Source organism: Leucopleurus acutus (genome assembly GCF_964270905.1).
Source record: "Leucopleurus acutus genome assembly, chromosome: 6".
Lineage (NCBI taxonomy): Eukaryota > Metazoa > Chordata > Mammalia > Artiodactyla > Delphinidae > Leucopleurus > Leucopleurus acutus.
This window is the reverse complement of record NC_139149.1, coordinates 89,089,241-89,105,230: the sequence shown is the minus strand read 5'-3', so window position 1 is coordinate 89,105,230 and position 15,990 is coordinate 89,089,241. Positions and strand designations below refer to the sequence as shown.

The window sequence follows — 15,990 nt, the reverse complement described above, 5'->3', positions numbered from 1 at the left end:
GCAAAATCCAGCCAAACTGGTCTAATTGCCTCCCAAACCTCTGTCCTCATTCTTGCCTTTATCATTCTGCCTTTCACACCATCCTGGAATTTTTTTTTTTTTTAAACGGATTACTAAGGTCTCTCCACCTCAAGTCCTAACTCCTCTAAAAAAACTTTTATTTAATTCTAGCCTTCCCTGACCCTCTGGACGTTTGGATTATTGTCAGCCCTCCTTATCTGAAGGTTCTACACCCACAGATTCAACCAATCACGAATCAAAAATATCTGAAAAAAGTCCAGGAAGTTGCAAAACAACAAAACTTGAATTTGTCGCCTGCTGGCAACTACTTACATAGCATTTACATTGTACTAGATATTATTAGTCTAGAGATGATTTAATGAGGAGGGTGTTAGCAGGTTAAGGTTATATGCAAATACTACACCATTTTATATAAGGAACTTGAGCATCTGAGGATTTTGGTACCTGAGGGTTGGGGGGTGGTTCCTGGAACCAATCCCCCCTCGGATACTGAGGAATGACTGTACTTGTTTAATCACAAAATTACTTTTATTCTTAACAGTTTTAAGTATGTTTGAACCACCTCCCTTATGGTTATTTTCTTAATCCTTTTGTATTTTTATAGCATCTAACATAGTGACATTAAATGAATCAGTTTTGAATTCCCACACTGTGCCCAGTCCTTGTACTAGCTATGGCTGAATGTGAAAAAGAAACAAGGTTTCAGGGTCATGTAATCACTTATGGAGCATGCAAAAAAACGTGGGTTCTTATTCCAAAGCCAGAAACAATTAAAAAAAAAAAATCTCTTTATGTATACCTGTGCCTTGTGAACCCACTGGTTCAAAAACAGTTCATTCAGTATCCTGGCTCACATGAATATGTAAGCATTGCTCATAAGAGCAAAACACTGAAAGCAAACTAAGGATCCAATAACTAGACTGGTTCAGTAAGATATGAGACAATGGATTCTGTAACTGTTAAAATATGAGGAAATCTTTTATGTACCGATACAAAATATCCAAGATATAATCTCCAAGATATCCAAGTCTATTTCTAGGGACAAAACTTAAGATGCAGAAGTTTGTGTCATATGCTACAATTAGCCTACATATATGCTTAGACTAGCTCTGGAAAGACCTAAAAAACTGGTGACATTGGTTGCTTTTATGGAAGTGAATGGGAGACCTGGGGGACAGGGGAGACGTAACTGTATAACCTCTAGAATTTTGAATGATGTTAATGTATTATCTACCTTTTAAAATGACATTAAAAGATACCATTAAACATTTTTTATTCAAGGCCATAGAGTCAAGATCTTAAAAGTCACATGCTTCATCATTCATTATTTTAAGATTCACAAGACAGCTGTGGTTTGTTGACTATTTAAATTTTTTAACCACATTTTTAATCATTTTTTTATCAATAATTTTTTTTGTCTTGTTTTGTTTTTTGCGGTACGCAGGCCTCTCACTGTTGTGGCCTCTCCCGTTGCGGAGCACTGGCTCCGGACGCGCAGGCTCATTGGCCATGGCTCACGGGCCCAGCCACTCTGTGGCATGTGGGATCTTCCAGGACCGGGGCATGAACCCGTGTCCCCTGCATCGGCAGGCGGACTCTCAAATCATTAATAATTTTTAATACTTAATGTTTTGGCCAAACTATTTGGTACTCAATCAAGCTGTTACTCATGTCACTGGTTGTGAATTATTTTTGGCTATTCACTACTACACCTCTACTTTTCCACAGCATTTCCAGAATCCCCGGGCTCTCCTGTTCTCCAGAAAATGAAGTGCTGCCCTCTGCTGGCTCTCACGATACTGAAAACCTGAAAATTTCCCCAGTGATTTTAGACTGAGTCTGTTGGGACTAAATGTTGAAGGTGATTTTATTCATCAGTACATATATGTCCGATTGAGTACATTTTCTTTAGAATTTAAACAATTTCCCACATTCAAGTTGGTTGGCCACATACAAAGAAAATCAGATTGGGAGGGAAGAAAACAGCATCGTCTGGTTCAGCTAGGAAAACCTGGACCTCATTCAATTTCCTTGGCCTACAGAGACTACAAAATGATTTTTAGAGGTCTACAATTCCCAAGCCCTACTTTTGTGAACACTACTACTGTAAAAAATATATACTCAAATATTCGATACATCCTAAATTTAACTGTTAAGATGCAGCGGTTTCCAATACTGGAGTCTCACCTGACTACAGTAACACCATCCTCTGAGTACACTCACCTGCAGCACCACCGTAGTACTGAAGTCTCCACACCCCAACAGGCTCGATCAGACTTACAAACCCAGGTAAGATGTCCCACCTCCACACCCAAGCCAGGCTTATGAACCGCACCCAAGGGATCAGTCACCCATGTAGCCTCCCTCCCAGGACACACTACTACTCAAAATTACATGCTCAACACAACTTCTCCCTGAACAGTACAGGAGGCATCCCTTAAATTTGCAACATCTGCCTCCACAAACTCTGGGAATCCTCCCCTCCCCTGGGTTAGGCGTCCTTTAGTAAATCGCACGTGCCAACTCATAACATTAATTTTAGGTGGGATGTGTAAATGTGTGATTTTTTTTTTTTTAGTCACAAGTAACCCCTAACTTGAAGATGCTAGGTCACAACAAATTACTTTGTCAGCCACTGTAAAGTCACTGGTTACTAATTATAAATGAGTCCTGGCATTTAATTCCTTTATCTCCAAATGTTTCATGACCTGGCAAATGACATTATTTGCTGTGTACTGACCTGAGCACTTCCCTGTTTTTGACTCGTTTCTCGATTCTTTAAGGTACTCCCAACATTCACATCGAGGAAAGCCAGCTCAGATATTAAGTAACTTTGTAACCCCTTGCAAAGGGCAAGGTCTTGAACCATTATATATGGGACTAATGATCTAAAATCAAAACTCTTGGGAGTTCCCTGGTGGTCCAGTGGTTAGGACTGGCTGCTTTCACTGCCTTGGGCCCGGGGTTCAATCCCTGGTCCGAGAACTAAGGTCCTGCAAGCCGCGTGATGTGGTCAAAAAACAAACAAAAAAACCTCTTACTACAAAATTTTCAGTCAAGTTTACCTCCGCGATTTCTTTTAAAAAACAAGGCAAATATAAACACTTGAAATACTGCAGTAAAAGTTGTATCATCGCATACTGAGGACATCACTAATGGGTAAAGAAGTTGTACTGAGTCCACTTCTGTTAATTTGTTTATAAAGTCTACTCTACATCTATGCATAGTCACAGTATTTATAACAGGTAGTTCCCTCCTTTTTTGGGCTAAACGTCGAACGACAATGCGGACCCAAATTTATATTATTTATGAATTATCTATCCATTAAATTTCTTCCTTCAAAATGGAAGGAATATAAATAAATACCATCCTCTTATTTAGGAGTCAAGAGCCAAGAGTGTCTTTCAAGCTTTTATTTAAGAGCACTGATCCACGATGGATTTTAGATCTTGTTGAACGCAGCCACGTCCATAGACTGCACATACTCGTCAAAAGCAGTGATCTGCTCCTCCAGCATATCCGTTCCAACTTTATCGTCTTCAACTACACACTGTATTTGAAGTTTTTTAATTCCATACCCCACCGGAACTAGTTTAGCTGAAAAGAGCATCAAGAAAAATCTTAGTTAGATAAGTCCTGTTGATTGACAAAGGTTTAAACTGTATGCAAACTCCAGATGCCAGTGTCAAAAGGTAAAGACTAAACTCACAAGAGCCCCAGACTAAGCCGTCTGCTTGAATGCTTCTGACGCACTCCTCTAGTTTTGCCATATCTGTCTCATCATCCCAAGGTTTCACATCTAATAAGATGGAAGACTTGGCAACAAGTGCTGGTTCTAAAAAAGAGTACAAGAAACAGCATTATTCAAGTAATTATTTTTGCCCTACTTCAAGACACTTAACAAATCTTAATTTGTTTCTAAATGGATCATCTCCTTAGCCACATAAAACTATAGAAAATACACCTTGTGTTCGTCACACATATGCCCCCTTTCTATTTTGCTGAGAAAGAGGTGTTTAGTTGTGTAACAGTTTCTTTCCCACAGAGGAATGCCACAACTGCTACCATAAAAACAGCTGCAGACCAGTAGCTGTGGAAGTTTTGAAGCTCCTCTTCAACAGAAGGTTTTGAAATACTGACATATTCAACGAATGGGGAGGAAAGGAAATTACTTTGGGGATCAGTCTTTGAAAAAGATTATTCAAATTATTATGAAAACAATTAAGTTAAACACAAATTATAAAATGACCTACTTTTGGCTTTCTTTGACTCATACTGTGCAAGGCGTTCTTCTCTTAGCCTCTTGGCTTCTTCACTTTCCTGTAAAGAAAAAATTTAATACACTTCACAAAGCTGGTTGCTCCTCAGCTTAAGGCTGGTGGGTCCTCAGCTTAAAGCAGACCAGCTTTATCAGAAAAAAGCAAATCCATCATGAGCTCAGCCGAAAGATGGCGAATTAATTTTATTCATCATGTAGCCAGTGAGAATTTTTAAAAGGCAGGTAATAAAGTGAAGCCAGGATTCAAACCCAGGCACTTTGGCTACAGAGCCTGTGCTTAAGCACAATGATACGCACAAATGTCAACTTATGCCATACCTCCTCATCATCAGATCCAAAGAGATCAATGTCATCATCATCTTTACTATCTGTAGCTCCACTTTCTGTGGTGTCTTCCACATTAGCAGGGCCATACTTGCCCAAAGCTTTCTTCACTCCTGGCAGGCTTGAAAAAAATTTAATCAGCTAGCTACTATTAGCTCGGTATGATGTCCCTTTTCAAACAATACATGAGAACTTCTTTTCATTACAAGTTATCAATAGACCCCTTTTGTACCAAGAATTTACCCTTCAACATTCCCAGGTAAATGCTTTTATATGTTTAGCTCCTCACCCAACAAACATTAGTAGCATGTGAAACACTATATTCAATACGCACAAAGACTTACTTTCAGAATGAGTATTTCTGTTTGAGATTTCATTAAGTACGCTCAGTTCCATTCTTAGTGAACTGGAGTCCACCTGCCCAAACTTCCATCCTTGTTAGCAGTTTCAGAAGAATGGCAAAGGACTGAAAGAATGAGCCACCCCTCACCCCTGAGGTGGGTCCCCCAGGCCAGGGTCAGGCACACTGGCAGGCCAGTGTGGGGAAAAGCTGAATTGCTGTTGTTGATGAACTAAAATTCATATTTTGTGGCAAGACAAGAAAAATTTAAACATAAAAATTTTCTTTGCCTGTTTGGGCCACCTCCCTCCTCTATACTGTGTATCACGCATCTGCATTAACCAGCCCTCCTGAGGAGATAACATTCCTTCTGAATCTTGAATCTTGCGCCATGATGACCCACATGACCCACTACTCGCTTTGCACCTGTAAATCTGGATTGTATAAACTGTCAATAATACATTATTTAATGCGCAACCTTGTCTCAAAAACTTATATGCGAAGTGAGAGAGTAGCATGGACATGTATACACTACCAAATGTAAAACAGATAGCTAGTGGGAAGCAGCCGCATAGCACATAGCACAGGGAAATCAGGTCTGGGCTTTGTGTCCACCTAGAGGGGTGGGATAGGGAGGGTGGGAGGGAGGGAGACGCAAGAGGGAAGAGATATGGGGATACACGTATATGTATAGCTGATTCACTTTGTTATACAGCAGAAACTAACACACCATTGTAAAGCAATTATACTCCAATAAAGATGTTAAAAAAAACAAAACACAACACAAAAACCCAAAACAAAACAAAAACAAAACAAAAACTTATATGGATGGAGACTTCCCTGGTGGTGCAGTGGTTAACAATCTGCCTGTAAATGCAGGAGACACGGGTTCGAGCCCTAGTCTGGGAAGATCCCACATGCCGCGGAGCAACTAAGCCCATGTGCCACAACTACTGAAGCCACACAGGCCACAACTACTGAACCCGCGAGCCACAACTACTGAAGCCCACGCGCCTAGAGCCTGTGCTCCGCAACAAGAGAAGCCACGACGATGAGAAGGCTGCGCACTGCAACAAAGACCCCAACACAGCCACAAGTAAATAAATAAATTTAAAAAAAAACCAACTTATATGCACAGAACAGTTTTCAGAGGTTTCTGATGGGCTTTTCACAGGTTATAATCCTCAATGTGGCTTGAATAAAATTTTCTGTTTCTTAGATTGACTAATTTTTTCTTCAAAATTGTCATGTTCTACCTGTTACATGTTCTACATGAAAAAATGGAGAATTTCAGCCTCTTGGCCTTCTAAAGTCACAGAGGCTTACAATATCCCCACAAAACTAAAGTAGCCTGAACCCTACCTTGTCACGTGAAAACCCTGAGTTTAAGCTTAGAAAGCATTCTATTCTTCAGATAAACACAAAGATACTTTTACCTGGCCTTTTCCTTTTCATAAGATTTGATGTGATTATACCAACGTAGGGCATGACACAAGTCGGCAGGTGGTGGGCCGGAGACTGCTTCAAATACTGCCACATCTGCTTGTGATGGAACATACCTGCCAACGATGCAAAAGTAACTGCACACACCTTTAAAAGAAAAACCACAAACACCAGCCAACGAACGACAAACGCTAGCTACAACCGTCAAATTAGTGGCAATTCGTCCTCTTGTTACCGGGCTACCTAAGCAGCTTTAGTTTTCTGTAAAAAATAAATTCCTTAGGATCAGGGATCATTTATTTGGTTCTCCGAGCTACCCTGAGACACAACTGCCACTTAGACCTCAGAAATTGCAATCGCTAACGTGGACCTACAGGTTTACATTTGTTAACTGAGCAAAGACGCGGAAAAACCTGGTGGAGTCAAGTAAGCCGAAACAAAGCACATTTTTAACCCTTCTCCCCTCGCAGTCCCCTCCCGGGGGAGAACCCTGGGGTCGGGCTTCCTTTCCTCCAGCCGCAGCCGAGGCCGCGCCACGTGGCACCACTGCTCCCGGCCCTGCCCAGACCCCGGCCCGTCAGCTCACCCTTCGATGTAGCTCTTGTCCGCCAAGTAGTCGTTGAGCACCTGGAGGCCGGCTGGGCTTTTCAGGTCTCCAAAACCCATGGCGACGGCTGACAGGGAACTGGGAGGCAGCGGAGGAAAAGAGGAGCGCAGACGGTCACTGCCGAGCGCTAACAGGAAAAAAGGCCCGCAACGAGGCCGGAAATGCCTTATATAGAGACGGATGCGTTTCTCTCCGATGCCCCCAGCCGCAGGTTAAAAGTAAATTACGTTAAGATTTCTCAAGGTAAAAATCAAGGGCTCTTAATTAACGGCCCACAAATTATCCGCCGAGCTTTCTTTGTGTTTGCAAATCAATTAATAAAATCGGCATTGCTTAAATCACAACCTCCAAGGTTTTCAAAGACTACCGGAACCGCCCGTTGAAACGCCGGAAATGACGGAAGACGCTCGGCCTCGGCCCCAGGTTACTTCCGGCGGAACTCCCCGCCCCCGCTTCCTCCCGGCTGCTAGTCCTCCACCCCGCCCTCTGTCAAGCTGACGGAAGTTGCCGAGCTCAATCTAAACGGGAAATTGTCGAATTGTGGTTTCTAGTCCCTCCCGACTTTCCGTTCTTCCAGGCCCGGCTGACTGAGATACCCGAGGCCGCCATATTGAATAAGAAACCCGGCCTCTGAAGGAGACGGCGGGTTGTAGACAATTCTGCAGGGCAGCCTCGGCGGCGCCAGGGAGAAGGTGAGGTTGTGTTTGGGGGAGAAGGCTGAGGTGCCTTGGTCCCCGGAGTGTGTTTATTGACGAGACTGTTTTCTTTGGCCCAACCGACTCATTCTCCTCTTGTCCTTGAATGGGCGCCGCGTCCCACCCCGCTTCCTCGGGAACCCCCGAGAGCTGGCAGGTGAGGACTGTTAGCCAACGTCTGTGCTCTGACGGAGCAGAGAGGAGGAGGAAATCACGAGGCCCTGGGGAGCACTGGCCCGAGTGCAGCCTTGTGGGTGACCTTCCGTCTGCAGGGGAATGCAGGACAGTCCCCTTCCTGGAGAGGAGGCCGTTTTGTTTCCCGGGAGAGGACCTGTCAAGTGACTTAGGCCTAAAGACTGAGCTTTTCCCCCCAATTACTACATAGCTGGTATAGTGCATCCTTGTTTGGCTGCTGTTGCCTTAGCAACCGTCCATGCCTCTGTTGTTTTGTGTTTTGGTTTTGTCCATAGATTGCGTTGGCTAATACTTCTTATTCTTTTCACTGGTGGGGCAACTGAGGAAAAAAGACATTTGAAAAGTTGGCTCAAGGTCGCACTGCAAATAACAAAGCTACGTTGTTTAAAAATTTTGGGAATCCAGTGCATGTACATGTGCTGTAAAAACGTGGATCCGATACAGCTCTGCTCAAAAACGAATTGAGGGTATAGAAAATGTAACGTGAACTCTTTCTGATGAATAAACATCAAGTTGGTTTTTTGCGGAACGTCCTTTTTTCCCACTGAATTGTATGTGCATCTTTAAGCAGGGTGTTGTAAGGCTGCCGGAGCACCTGCACTCTTTAATACCAGGAAAGTGGAAGTGATGGCCAGAGAGTAGAGATAGAATTCATTTAACAAATAGTTGTTGAATACCTATTATAAGCTAGAAGTGAGTCCACAAGGAAGAATTAAATGGGTGATGTGACTGGGGAGTAGTTAGGATATTTTGGTTAGGTTGGTCAAGGAAAGTCTCCCTGAGAAATGCCTTTTAAGCCAAAATTTGGAGGATGAGGAGGGGCCAGAAAGATCTGAGGGAAGAGCATTTCCGTCTGAGGTCACAGCCCCTGGGAAGATGGGAGAGGCTGTGGGAGCAGTGTGGAAGCCAGGAGACCTATTAGGGGGCTACTGTAACAGTCCAGGCAAGAGATGATGGTGGCTTGGAATAGGACAGTACCTAGAGAGAGAAGTGGATGGATGCGGGATACCTGGTGAATGTGGAGTAGTATTGTCCCTGCACCAAAAAGTGTCCAGTCTAGTTTTAGAAATGATTATTCATTAGCATTTTCCCATCTTAGAGATGATTATTTCTGTTCTTACATGGTAGCCAAATAAGTGTAAAGTGCTTATCAAAGTTTTGCAAATCTGTATTTCTTATGTTGGGGCTATGCAGTCTTCCACTTGACGCTGGGTTTTCAACAGACAGCCTAGTCCTGGTGGATTTCCTAGCTAAAGTGGGCACCACTTTCATATTGTCTTGGAGACAAATGTAATATTAAAGTTTTTACATTGTTGTATGAAATATTGTTGATTTTGATCTGTCTTTAACTTAGCAAGTTCAGTTTTACCTTTATATGAATAGATTTTACTAGGACAGATGCTATTCATTCTGGAACTTGGTGGTAAGACTACAGTTGACCCTTGAGCAATGAGAGGATTAAGGGTTCCAACCATTTGTGCAGTCGAAAATCTGTATATAACTTACAGTTGGCCTTTTATATCCATGGTTCTGCAGCTGAGGATTCATCTCAGGATTCAACCAATCTCATATCTTGTAGTACTGTAGTATTTACTATTGAAAAAAAGTCGCCTGTAAGTGGACCTGTGCAGTTTAAACCCATATTGTTTAAGGGTCAACTCTGTTTGATGGTTCATTTTCTTAGGGGCACTGTGCTAGGTCTTCAGAAAAGGGAAATGACCAAAGTGCACCATTCCTTGTCAAGGAGCTTACAGACTAGAGATACTGAAATTGATTGCTAACTTACAGTTTAGTAGGTGGAATAATAAAGAGATATATATATGTGTGTGTATATATATATATATATGTATATATATACACACACATATACACAGTGTGTGCTGGTGGTAAAGAGAAGGAGCACAAAGGAAGAGCCCTTTAAAACTGATTTTCAGTGGCTAGTACCGTCTAAATTGAATTCAGATATAACTGACATTTATTGAGCTCCTACTGGTAACACATAGCCTAAGAGGTATTGTTTTCTTTTATAGATAAAGAGACAGAAACTGTGATTTACCAAAAAGTCACTCACTAGTAGGTGACAGATGTCTGCAGATTCAGTATCACAAATTCTGAATTAATGAATTGTTTGAGTTATTGATGTCTGAATTAATGAAATTTCTGTGAAACATGCTTAAAACTTATGTATATATACAGTTTTCTACTATAAACTTTGAAATTCTTTATGCGATACATTCTGATCACATAATTTGTTGTATTTTTAAGAGTTCCAAATGAAAAATTAGATGCTTAGCCCATATAATCAAGTGAGTAGACAGAAAGTTCAGTGCTTCGCCGATATGATCAAGTGAATGGACAAAAAACTCTAAAAGATCAGATAACTTTTCTCTCTTTTTTGCTTATGAATACCTTTAATTGGTGTTAATTTATATAATCCACTTCCATTTATTTCAGTAATTCAGCAAATCCTTTAGAGAGGGCTCCTCAACTGCAGATCTGTTGACACTTTAGGTAATTCTTTATTATGGGAGATTGTCCTGAGCCTTGTAGGATCTTTAGCAGCACGCTGACCTCAACCCACTTGATGCCAATAGCTTTCCCCTAGTCTCGACAACAGTTTGTCCAGACATTGCTAAATGTTCCCTGGGAAGCAAAATTATCTCTTATAGAGAACCACTGTTTTAGAGCTTACTGTGTGGCAGCCTTGGGGGTAGGTACTGAGGATAGAAAGATTAAAGAAGTTCATAATACAGGGGGGGTAGAACAGGCACATAAACAGATAATTGCAAATCTGTAAGATAAATGTACTACTGGACACAGAAAATAGCACTCCAGAGTTTTTAAAGGCTTGGGCTTGTGAGCCAGCTCAGAATATCTCAGAAGCATTTAGTAGATAACTGCTCAGAACGTAGAATGTTAGAATGCATTTTAGCAGGAAATGAAGGCAGAAAGGTAGGCTTTATTTTACATAGCAATTAATGATAAACTCACTGTTTTTAGTAAAATAAATTTGAAATAAATAAAAATAAATTTATTTATAGTAAAATAAATTTGAAATAAATTTTTCAAATTTATTTTATTATATAGTAATATATTAAGTTTGATCATTTGTTTATAATTAAAAACAACAAATCTGCCCTTTATATAGAATTAGAAGATTCAAATTTATGTGCTAGCTGCTCCTTTGTAGCTTCTTAATGTTGTACAAGTCAGTTAATCTGTCTGAGATGGAGTATTCTCATCTCTAGAATTTCAGGAAAAATATCAGGACTTGTGAAATGTTCAATGAAATAATGTATATATATGAAGTGCTTTAAAACCATAAAATATTATCCAAAAGTTTGTGATTGGCATTGTTTTTCCTATGATAATATAACTCTTCTTTGTTTTATTCTTAGCAATATGTTAAGGATACCTGTAAGAAGGGCCTTAGTGAGCCTTTCTAAGTCTCCTAAAGGATGTGGTGAGTGTCTTTTTTTGAATTTGCGTTTGTGGGTACTAGACTTTCTGTCTTTGTAAATTCATAAGTTTATGGAATGTTTCTTGAAAGACCCATAATATATTTTAAATAAAAATGGAAACAGTGACCCAAGTTGAATAGAATAATTTTCAAAATACAACTTTAAACATTTTATAGAAATTATCGTGGAATAGAAAGTAGTAGGAATTGCCCGTCAGTGCCAAAATGGAAAAAGCAGTCATTTTGCTTTTGAGAAGTGGTCTTCCCAGGAACATATTTTCAGTGGTATTAAAAGTTACAACTTAAACTGCTGTTAAAAGTAGACAGCCATTTTCTGTTTGGTATTCAGGACCGGAAAAGCTTTTCTCTAAGTCAATAATTTAGAAGTTTGCGTCTAGAGAAATAGAAGGGAATAGTACAAAATGAGGAAAAAATTTAGATGTGAAGGTTAATTAATCCATTATCCTCTGCTGTAATAACTTGAACTCTGTTAATTTCATTTTCACCTCAATATTTTTGATGGTCAGTTCGAACAACTGCCACAGCAGCAAGCAACTTGATTGAAGTATTTGTTGATGGTCAGTCTGTCATGGTGGAACCAGGAACTACCGTCCTCCAAGTAGGCATTCATTTTAATTCTTTATTTTTGCATCTGTTCTGATTTAAAAAAAGAAAAATAATTTATTTTCTTTATACTGTTCATTTGCTTCTAAAATTTTCAAGATTCCTTGACAAATGCTCATTAAAGAACTATATATAGATAGTAAACTTATATGAAAATAAGTTTGATTTGAAATCTTGGCATTTCAGAGTGAGTGAGCTATCATTTATCAGTTTCTGACTTTCTAAGTGAACTGTGGCCGTTCTTTTGTTTCACTTCTGCCTTCAAATAAATTCCCGTTTAGAAGTTTTAAGTTACCTAAAATAAAATTTTAGTTAATGTAGGTAAGTTTGGGGAAAAGGTGACCTTTGTTGTGAGCCTGCTTGCTGCTTTTCACTTTTATGTAACCTTTCTATCTTTAATAATATTTCTAGGAATGTGTCCTACAAAGCAGATAAATGGAGGATAGTAGGTTCTCGAATTTATGCCCTAAGTATTTAATTTCTCCAGATTCCTCCAGAACTAACAGAGTTGGTCATGGAGAAGAAGTGCTTCATTCCATCGTAAATTATTGCAGAGCTAAATGCTCTTTATTCATTTTAACAGTAATTTCTAGACTGTCAGGCATACACATGTAAACATAAATATATAACAAAATTATGTACAATGTACAGTGGAGAGTATTTTGGCATGTATAGGTAGAAAGAGATGTCAGGAATATCTCAGGTGACCTCTGAGAAGATTTTAAAGGATGAGTAGGTTTTTATATGTGGACAAGGAAGCTTCAGGTAGTTTGGTATTGATGGAACATAAGGTATGTGTAGAAGAGGAGATAACAGGAAAGCAGATTATTCTGGTAGAGAAGGTCTGGTCATTAAAGACAATCTATGCAATGTTGAAGAGCTTATAGTTTGGACCATCAAGAATATTCATGGCTACTAAGCAGTATGACAGTGACTGTAGAGGATGGTGGTTTGGAGAATAATAAGACTGGAATGAGACACAGAAAGAGTATATCTTGCATTAGTGGAACAGGAAGTGAAAAGGCCTAAAATAGTGGCAATGGAAATGAAAACAAGAGGGTATATTCAGGGGAGAGTGAGATGTAGATAGACAGGCCTTTAGGAATGATGAAGAGCAGAGGAGTTTTCATGATTTCTGCCTTTGTTAGCTTATTTGGGGATGTATAGTAGGGGACAGAAATAGATTGAATTTTAACTGTCTGTAGAGTGTACACATGTGAATGCCTACTTACATCTAAAGAAGTGGAGGCCTATCAGGGCTGCAGACCCTCAGGGCCACAGATGAAGTTTTGAATGTAATCATACGTAAATGAGCTAGTGTGAAGGCTGGGACAGTTGACCCACTGCATCTAGCACCCAGGAAGACTCCATACGTTTTTGCTAAGTAGTTAAAATATTGAAAATCGATGAGATTGCTTTAGAGTGAGGGCTAAGGATGGAAGAACTAATTCTAGAGGAAGTTTGAGTATGTTTGTAGGCTCAGAGAAGGAGCAGGGATAATTGGTAGAGGGAACTAATATCCTTCACTAAGCAAATGGGAACTGGGAAGGGAGTGAGAGTCCTGGCTGGGGTATTTGGAGCCAAAGATAGAACCAGATTATAGTCAGCTGGAAGGTGTAAAGTGGAGTCTAATCTAAAGGAGGAGGGCTAGTCAATGAGGAAGTCAAGGTATGAAACCACTGGGACAGAGTTTGAAGGAGGAGTCTTTGTAGACAATGGTTCAGAGTAGAAATGGGGAGTCAAGCCTTTAGCACAGTCTGAATATGCTTCTTTATCCAGTTTCTTTCACGTAAGGTATAGGCACGGTGAGGATCTTTAAAGAGGTAGCTTCAGAGCAGACAGGGGTTGGAATCAAGAGGAAAGAAAAGGAGGGGAATCTCTCTGAGGATCAAGTTACAGATATTTGTAGGTAGGACTAATAAGATAGGTAGGGGATGGCCTCATGTTTTTTTGTTTGTTTTTTGTTTGTTTTTACTGTGTTTTAGACAAGACAAGGATGAGGTCAGGTTATTCTAGTGCAAACGTTTTTTACTTTGTCTTCTAGGCTTGTGAGAAGGTTGGCATGCAGATCCCTCGATTCTGTTATCATGAAAGGTTGTCTGTTGCTGGAAACTGCAGGATGTGCCTTGTTGAAATTGAGAAAGCTCCTAAGGTACTTGATACCTAAAATTCCACACCATGCTGTAGAAGGTAGAAAACTTTAAATCTTGCAGCAGACTTTATTTAGAATCAGTATTGTTGTAGTGGAGAATCTGGTCCTGTTTACTTCTGTCTTTAAGTTTATTTTTTGTGTGATTGATTCTCTTCATTTCAAAACTGGAAACACACTGAAGAAAGTGCTTTATATAAATGCAAGTGGCATATAATGGTAACATTTAGAAATTAAATGGGTCTTTTTAGAGCACTCACTATTTCCAAATGGTATGTGACACACAAGTAGGATGTGGAGCTGCCAAGCAGCACATTAGAAGTGCTTATGCTGTGCCATTTTCGCTAGAGAAAAGGGTTGCAGTGAAGAGGTTCACTTTCAGTTTAATTTCATTTTGTCTTGTGCAATTTTAATTCAGTACTGCCTGCTAATCAAAACACAGTTATTTGACGTTCTATTTCAGAGCCTCTTATAAAAAAAATCTCATTAATTATTAGAATAAAATTACGATGTCTAGTTTCTAAGAGAACTGTATCGTGCCAGATTGTCATATTATAGATATGAAAACTAAAAAACTCAGTCTTCAGAAATACTCTGTTCTTTCCTGGTTTTCTAATGTTAATTTAATATTTTTGTATATTGGGTTAACTTATAATTACAAATAAATACAAATACTTAGAGATTTTTGCATTGAAATTCCAGGTTGTAGCTGCTTGTGCCATGCCAGTAATGAAAGGTTGGAATATCCTGACAAACTCAGAGAAAACTAAGAAAGCCAGGTACTTTATTGTTAACTTGGCATAGTGACTTTTATTAGAGCAGAAAATTGCACATTTCAGTATGTAGACCTTCCCATAGACGAGAAATTCAGTATCAAGCTCTGAAGAAGTTGGCGTGCTTGGCTTCTAGGAGCAGTTGGAAGTGAGTACACATAGAGGAGGTGAAGTCAGGTGTTTATGGTTTTGAGCCTGCGGCAGAATCAGCATTAAAATCCCTTGTTTAGAACCTTGCTCATCTTGTGGTAACAGTGAGTTTGTTTGGGGCTTATTGAACTGAGATTATTGCAGTGATATTGTACTGTACTGTACTGGCACCGATTGTGTTTGTTTTTGCTTTACATTCATGTTTTTTTGAATTAATGCCAGTGTTTTCTGAAGACCATTCAGCAACTTTTGGTATTTCTGTATTGTTAAAACTCAATTTTCTAGGTTCTCTAATGATGTTTTATTCTGGACTCCTATAAACATTTTTTAGATTATGTATTTAATACTACTCTTATGATAGTTACATTGGCGTTTCTTATAGTAAATGTAAAATCCATGTTAACTATATTAGAGTATACATCTGTGACAGTTATTTAAATAGGCTATATGTAAACCATTTTGAATGTCAGCAATTTATGTAATTATATATATTACAATTTTCTTTACAGGGAAGGTGTGATGGAGTTCCTACTAGCAAATCACCCACTGGATTGTCCTATTTGTGACCAGGGAGGTGAATGTGATCTGCAGGTATGTAGTCTAATTCCTTAAATCTTTTTGTTTTAATTTTGTTAGCAAAATTTGGTTAACTCTTTCATAATCTACTTAAGGACCAGTCCATGATGTTTGGAAGTGATAGGAGCCGGTTTTTAGAGGGGAAACGTGCTGTGGAGGACAAGAACATTGGGCCATTGATAAAAACCATTATGACTAGATGTATACAGTGTACTCGGTGCATCAGGTAATCTTTTTCTCCTTCTCTCTTCTGCAATATCATTTGTATACTTATTTAATATTCACAAAATTTGGTGGAATAACACCACTGGAACAGATATCAACTTTTATTTGGTGAAAGAAGAGGAATGTTGT

At 39.5% G+C, this 15,990-nt stretch overlaps 2 protein-coding genes across 3 annotated transcripts in view; one reads left to right on the top strand and one right to left on the bottom strand.

Moving 5' to 3' along the window:
* Positions 1-3,419: 3,419 nt before the first annotated feature.
* Positions 3,420-7,328, bottom strand: EEF1B2 (eukaryotic translation elongation factor 1 beta 2). Its single transcript, XM_082841256.1, has 6 exons — positions 6,994-7,328; positions 6,401-6,523; positions 4,619-4,745; positions 4,275-4,341; positions 3,731-3,856; positions 3,420-3,618 (listed from the first exon to the last, which is right to left on the bottom strand). Exons 1-6 carry the CDS (start codon positions 7,071-7,073, stop codon positions 3,464-3,466), a joined length of 678 nt encoding a protein of 225 aa, XP_082697382.1. The 5' UTR covers positions 7,074-7,328; the 3' UTR covers positions 3,420-3,463.
* A 207-nt stretch (positions 7,329-7,535) lies between these two features.
* NDUFS1 (NADH:ubiquinone oxidoreductase core subunit S1) overlaps positions 7,536-15,990 on the top strand; it is a 31,710-nt gene continuing 23,255 nt past the window's right edge. Inside the window, exons 1-7 of one of the 2 annotated variants that reach the window (XM_082841811.1) lie at positions 7,536-7,660; positions 11,303-11,367; positions 11,892-11,983; positions 14,033-14,140; positions 14,840-14,916; positions 15,570-15,651; positions 15,732-15,862. In XM_082841811.1, the coding sequence (XP_082697937.1) occupies positions 11,307-11,367; positions 11,892-11,983; positions 14,033-14,140; positions 14,840-14,916; positions 15,570-15,651; positions 15,732-15,862 (551 nt within the window). In that variant the 5' untranslated portion in view covers positions 7,536-7,660; positions 11,303-11,306. Of the gene's footprint in view, positions 7,707-11,302; positions 11,368-11,891; positions 11,984-14,032; positions 14,141-14,839; positions 14,917-15,569; positions 15,652-15,731; positions 15,863-15,990 lie in introns of both variants that reach the window. The other variant, XM_082841810.1, reaches the window with a different exon arrangement.

Bases quoted from the DNA above. Each gene is read 5' to 3' on its own strand.
- EEF1B2 (XM_082841256.1), bottom strand. From the start codon at position 7,073: ATGGGTTTTGGAGACCTGAAAAGCCCAGCCGGCCTCCAGGTGCTCAAC. The intron at 6,524-6,993 runs GTGAGCTGACGG...CATCGTTGGCAG, and splicing joins GACAAGAGCTACATCGAAGG to GTATGTTCCATCACAAGCAG. The intron at 4,746-6,400 runs GTAAAAGTATCT...ATTTTTTTCAAG, and splicing joins TATGAAAAGGAAAAGGCCAG to CCTGCCAGGAGTGAAGAAAG.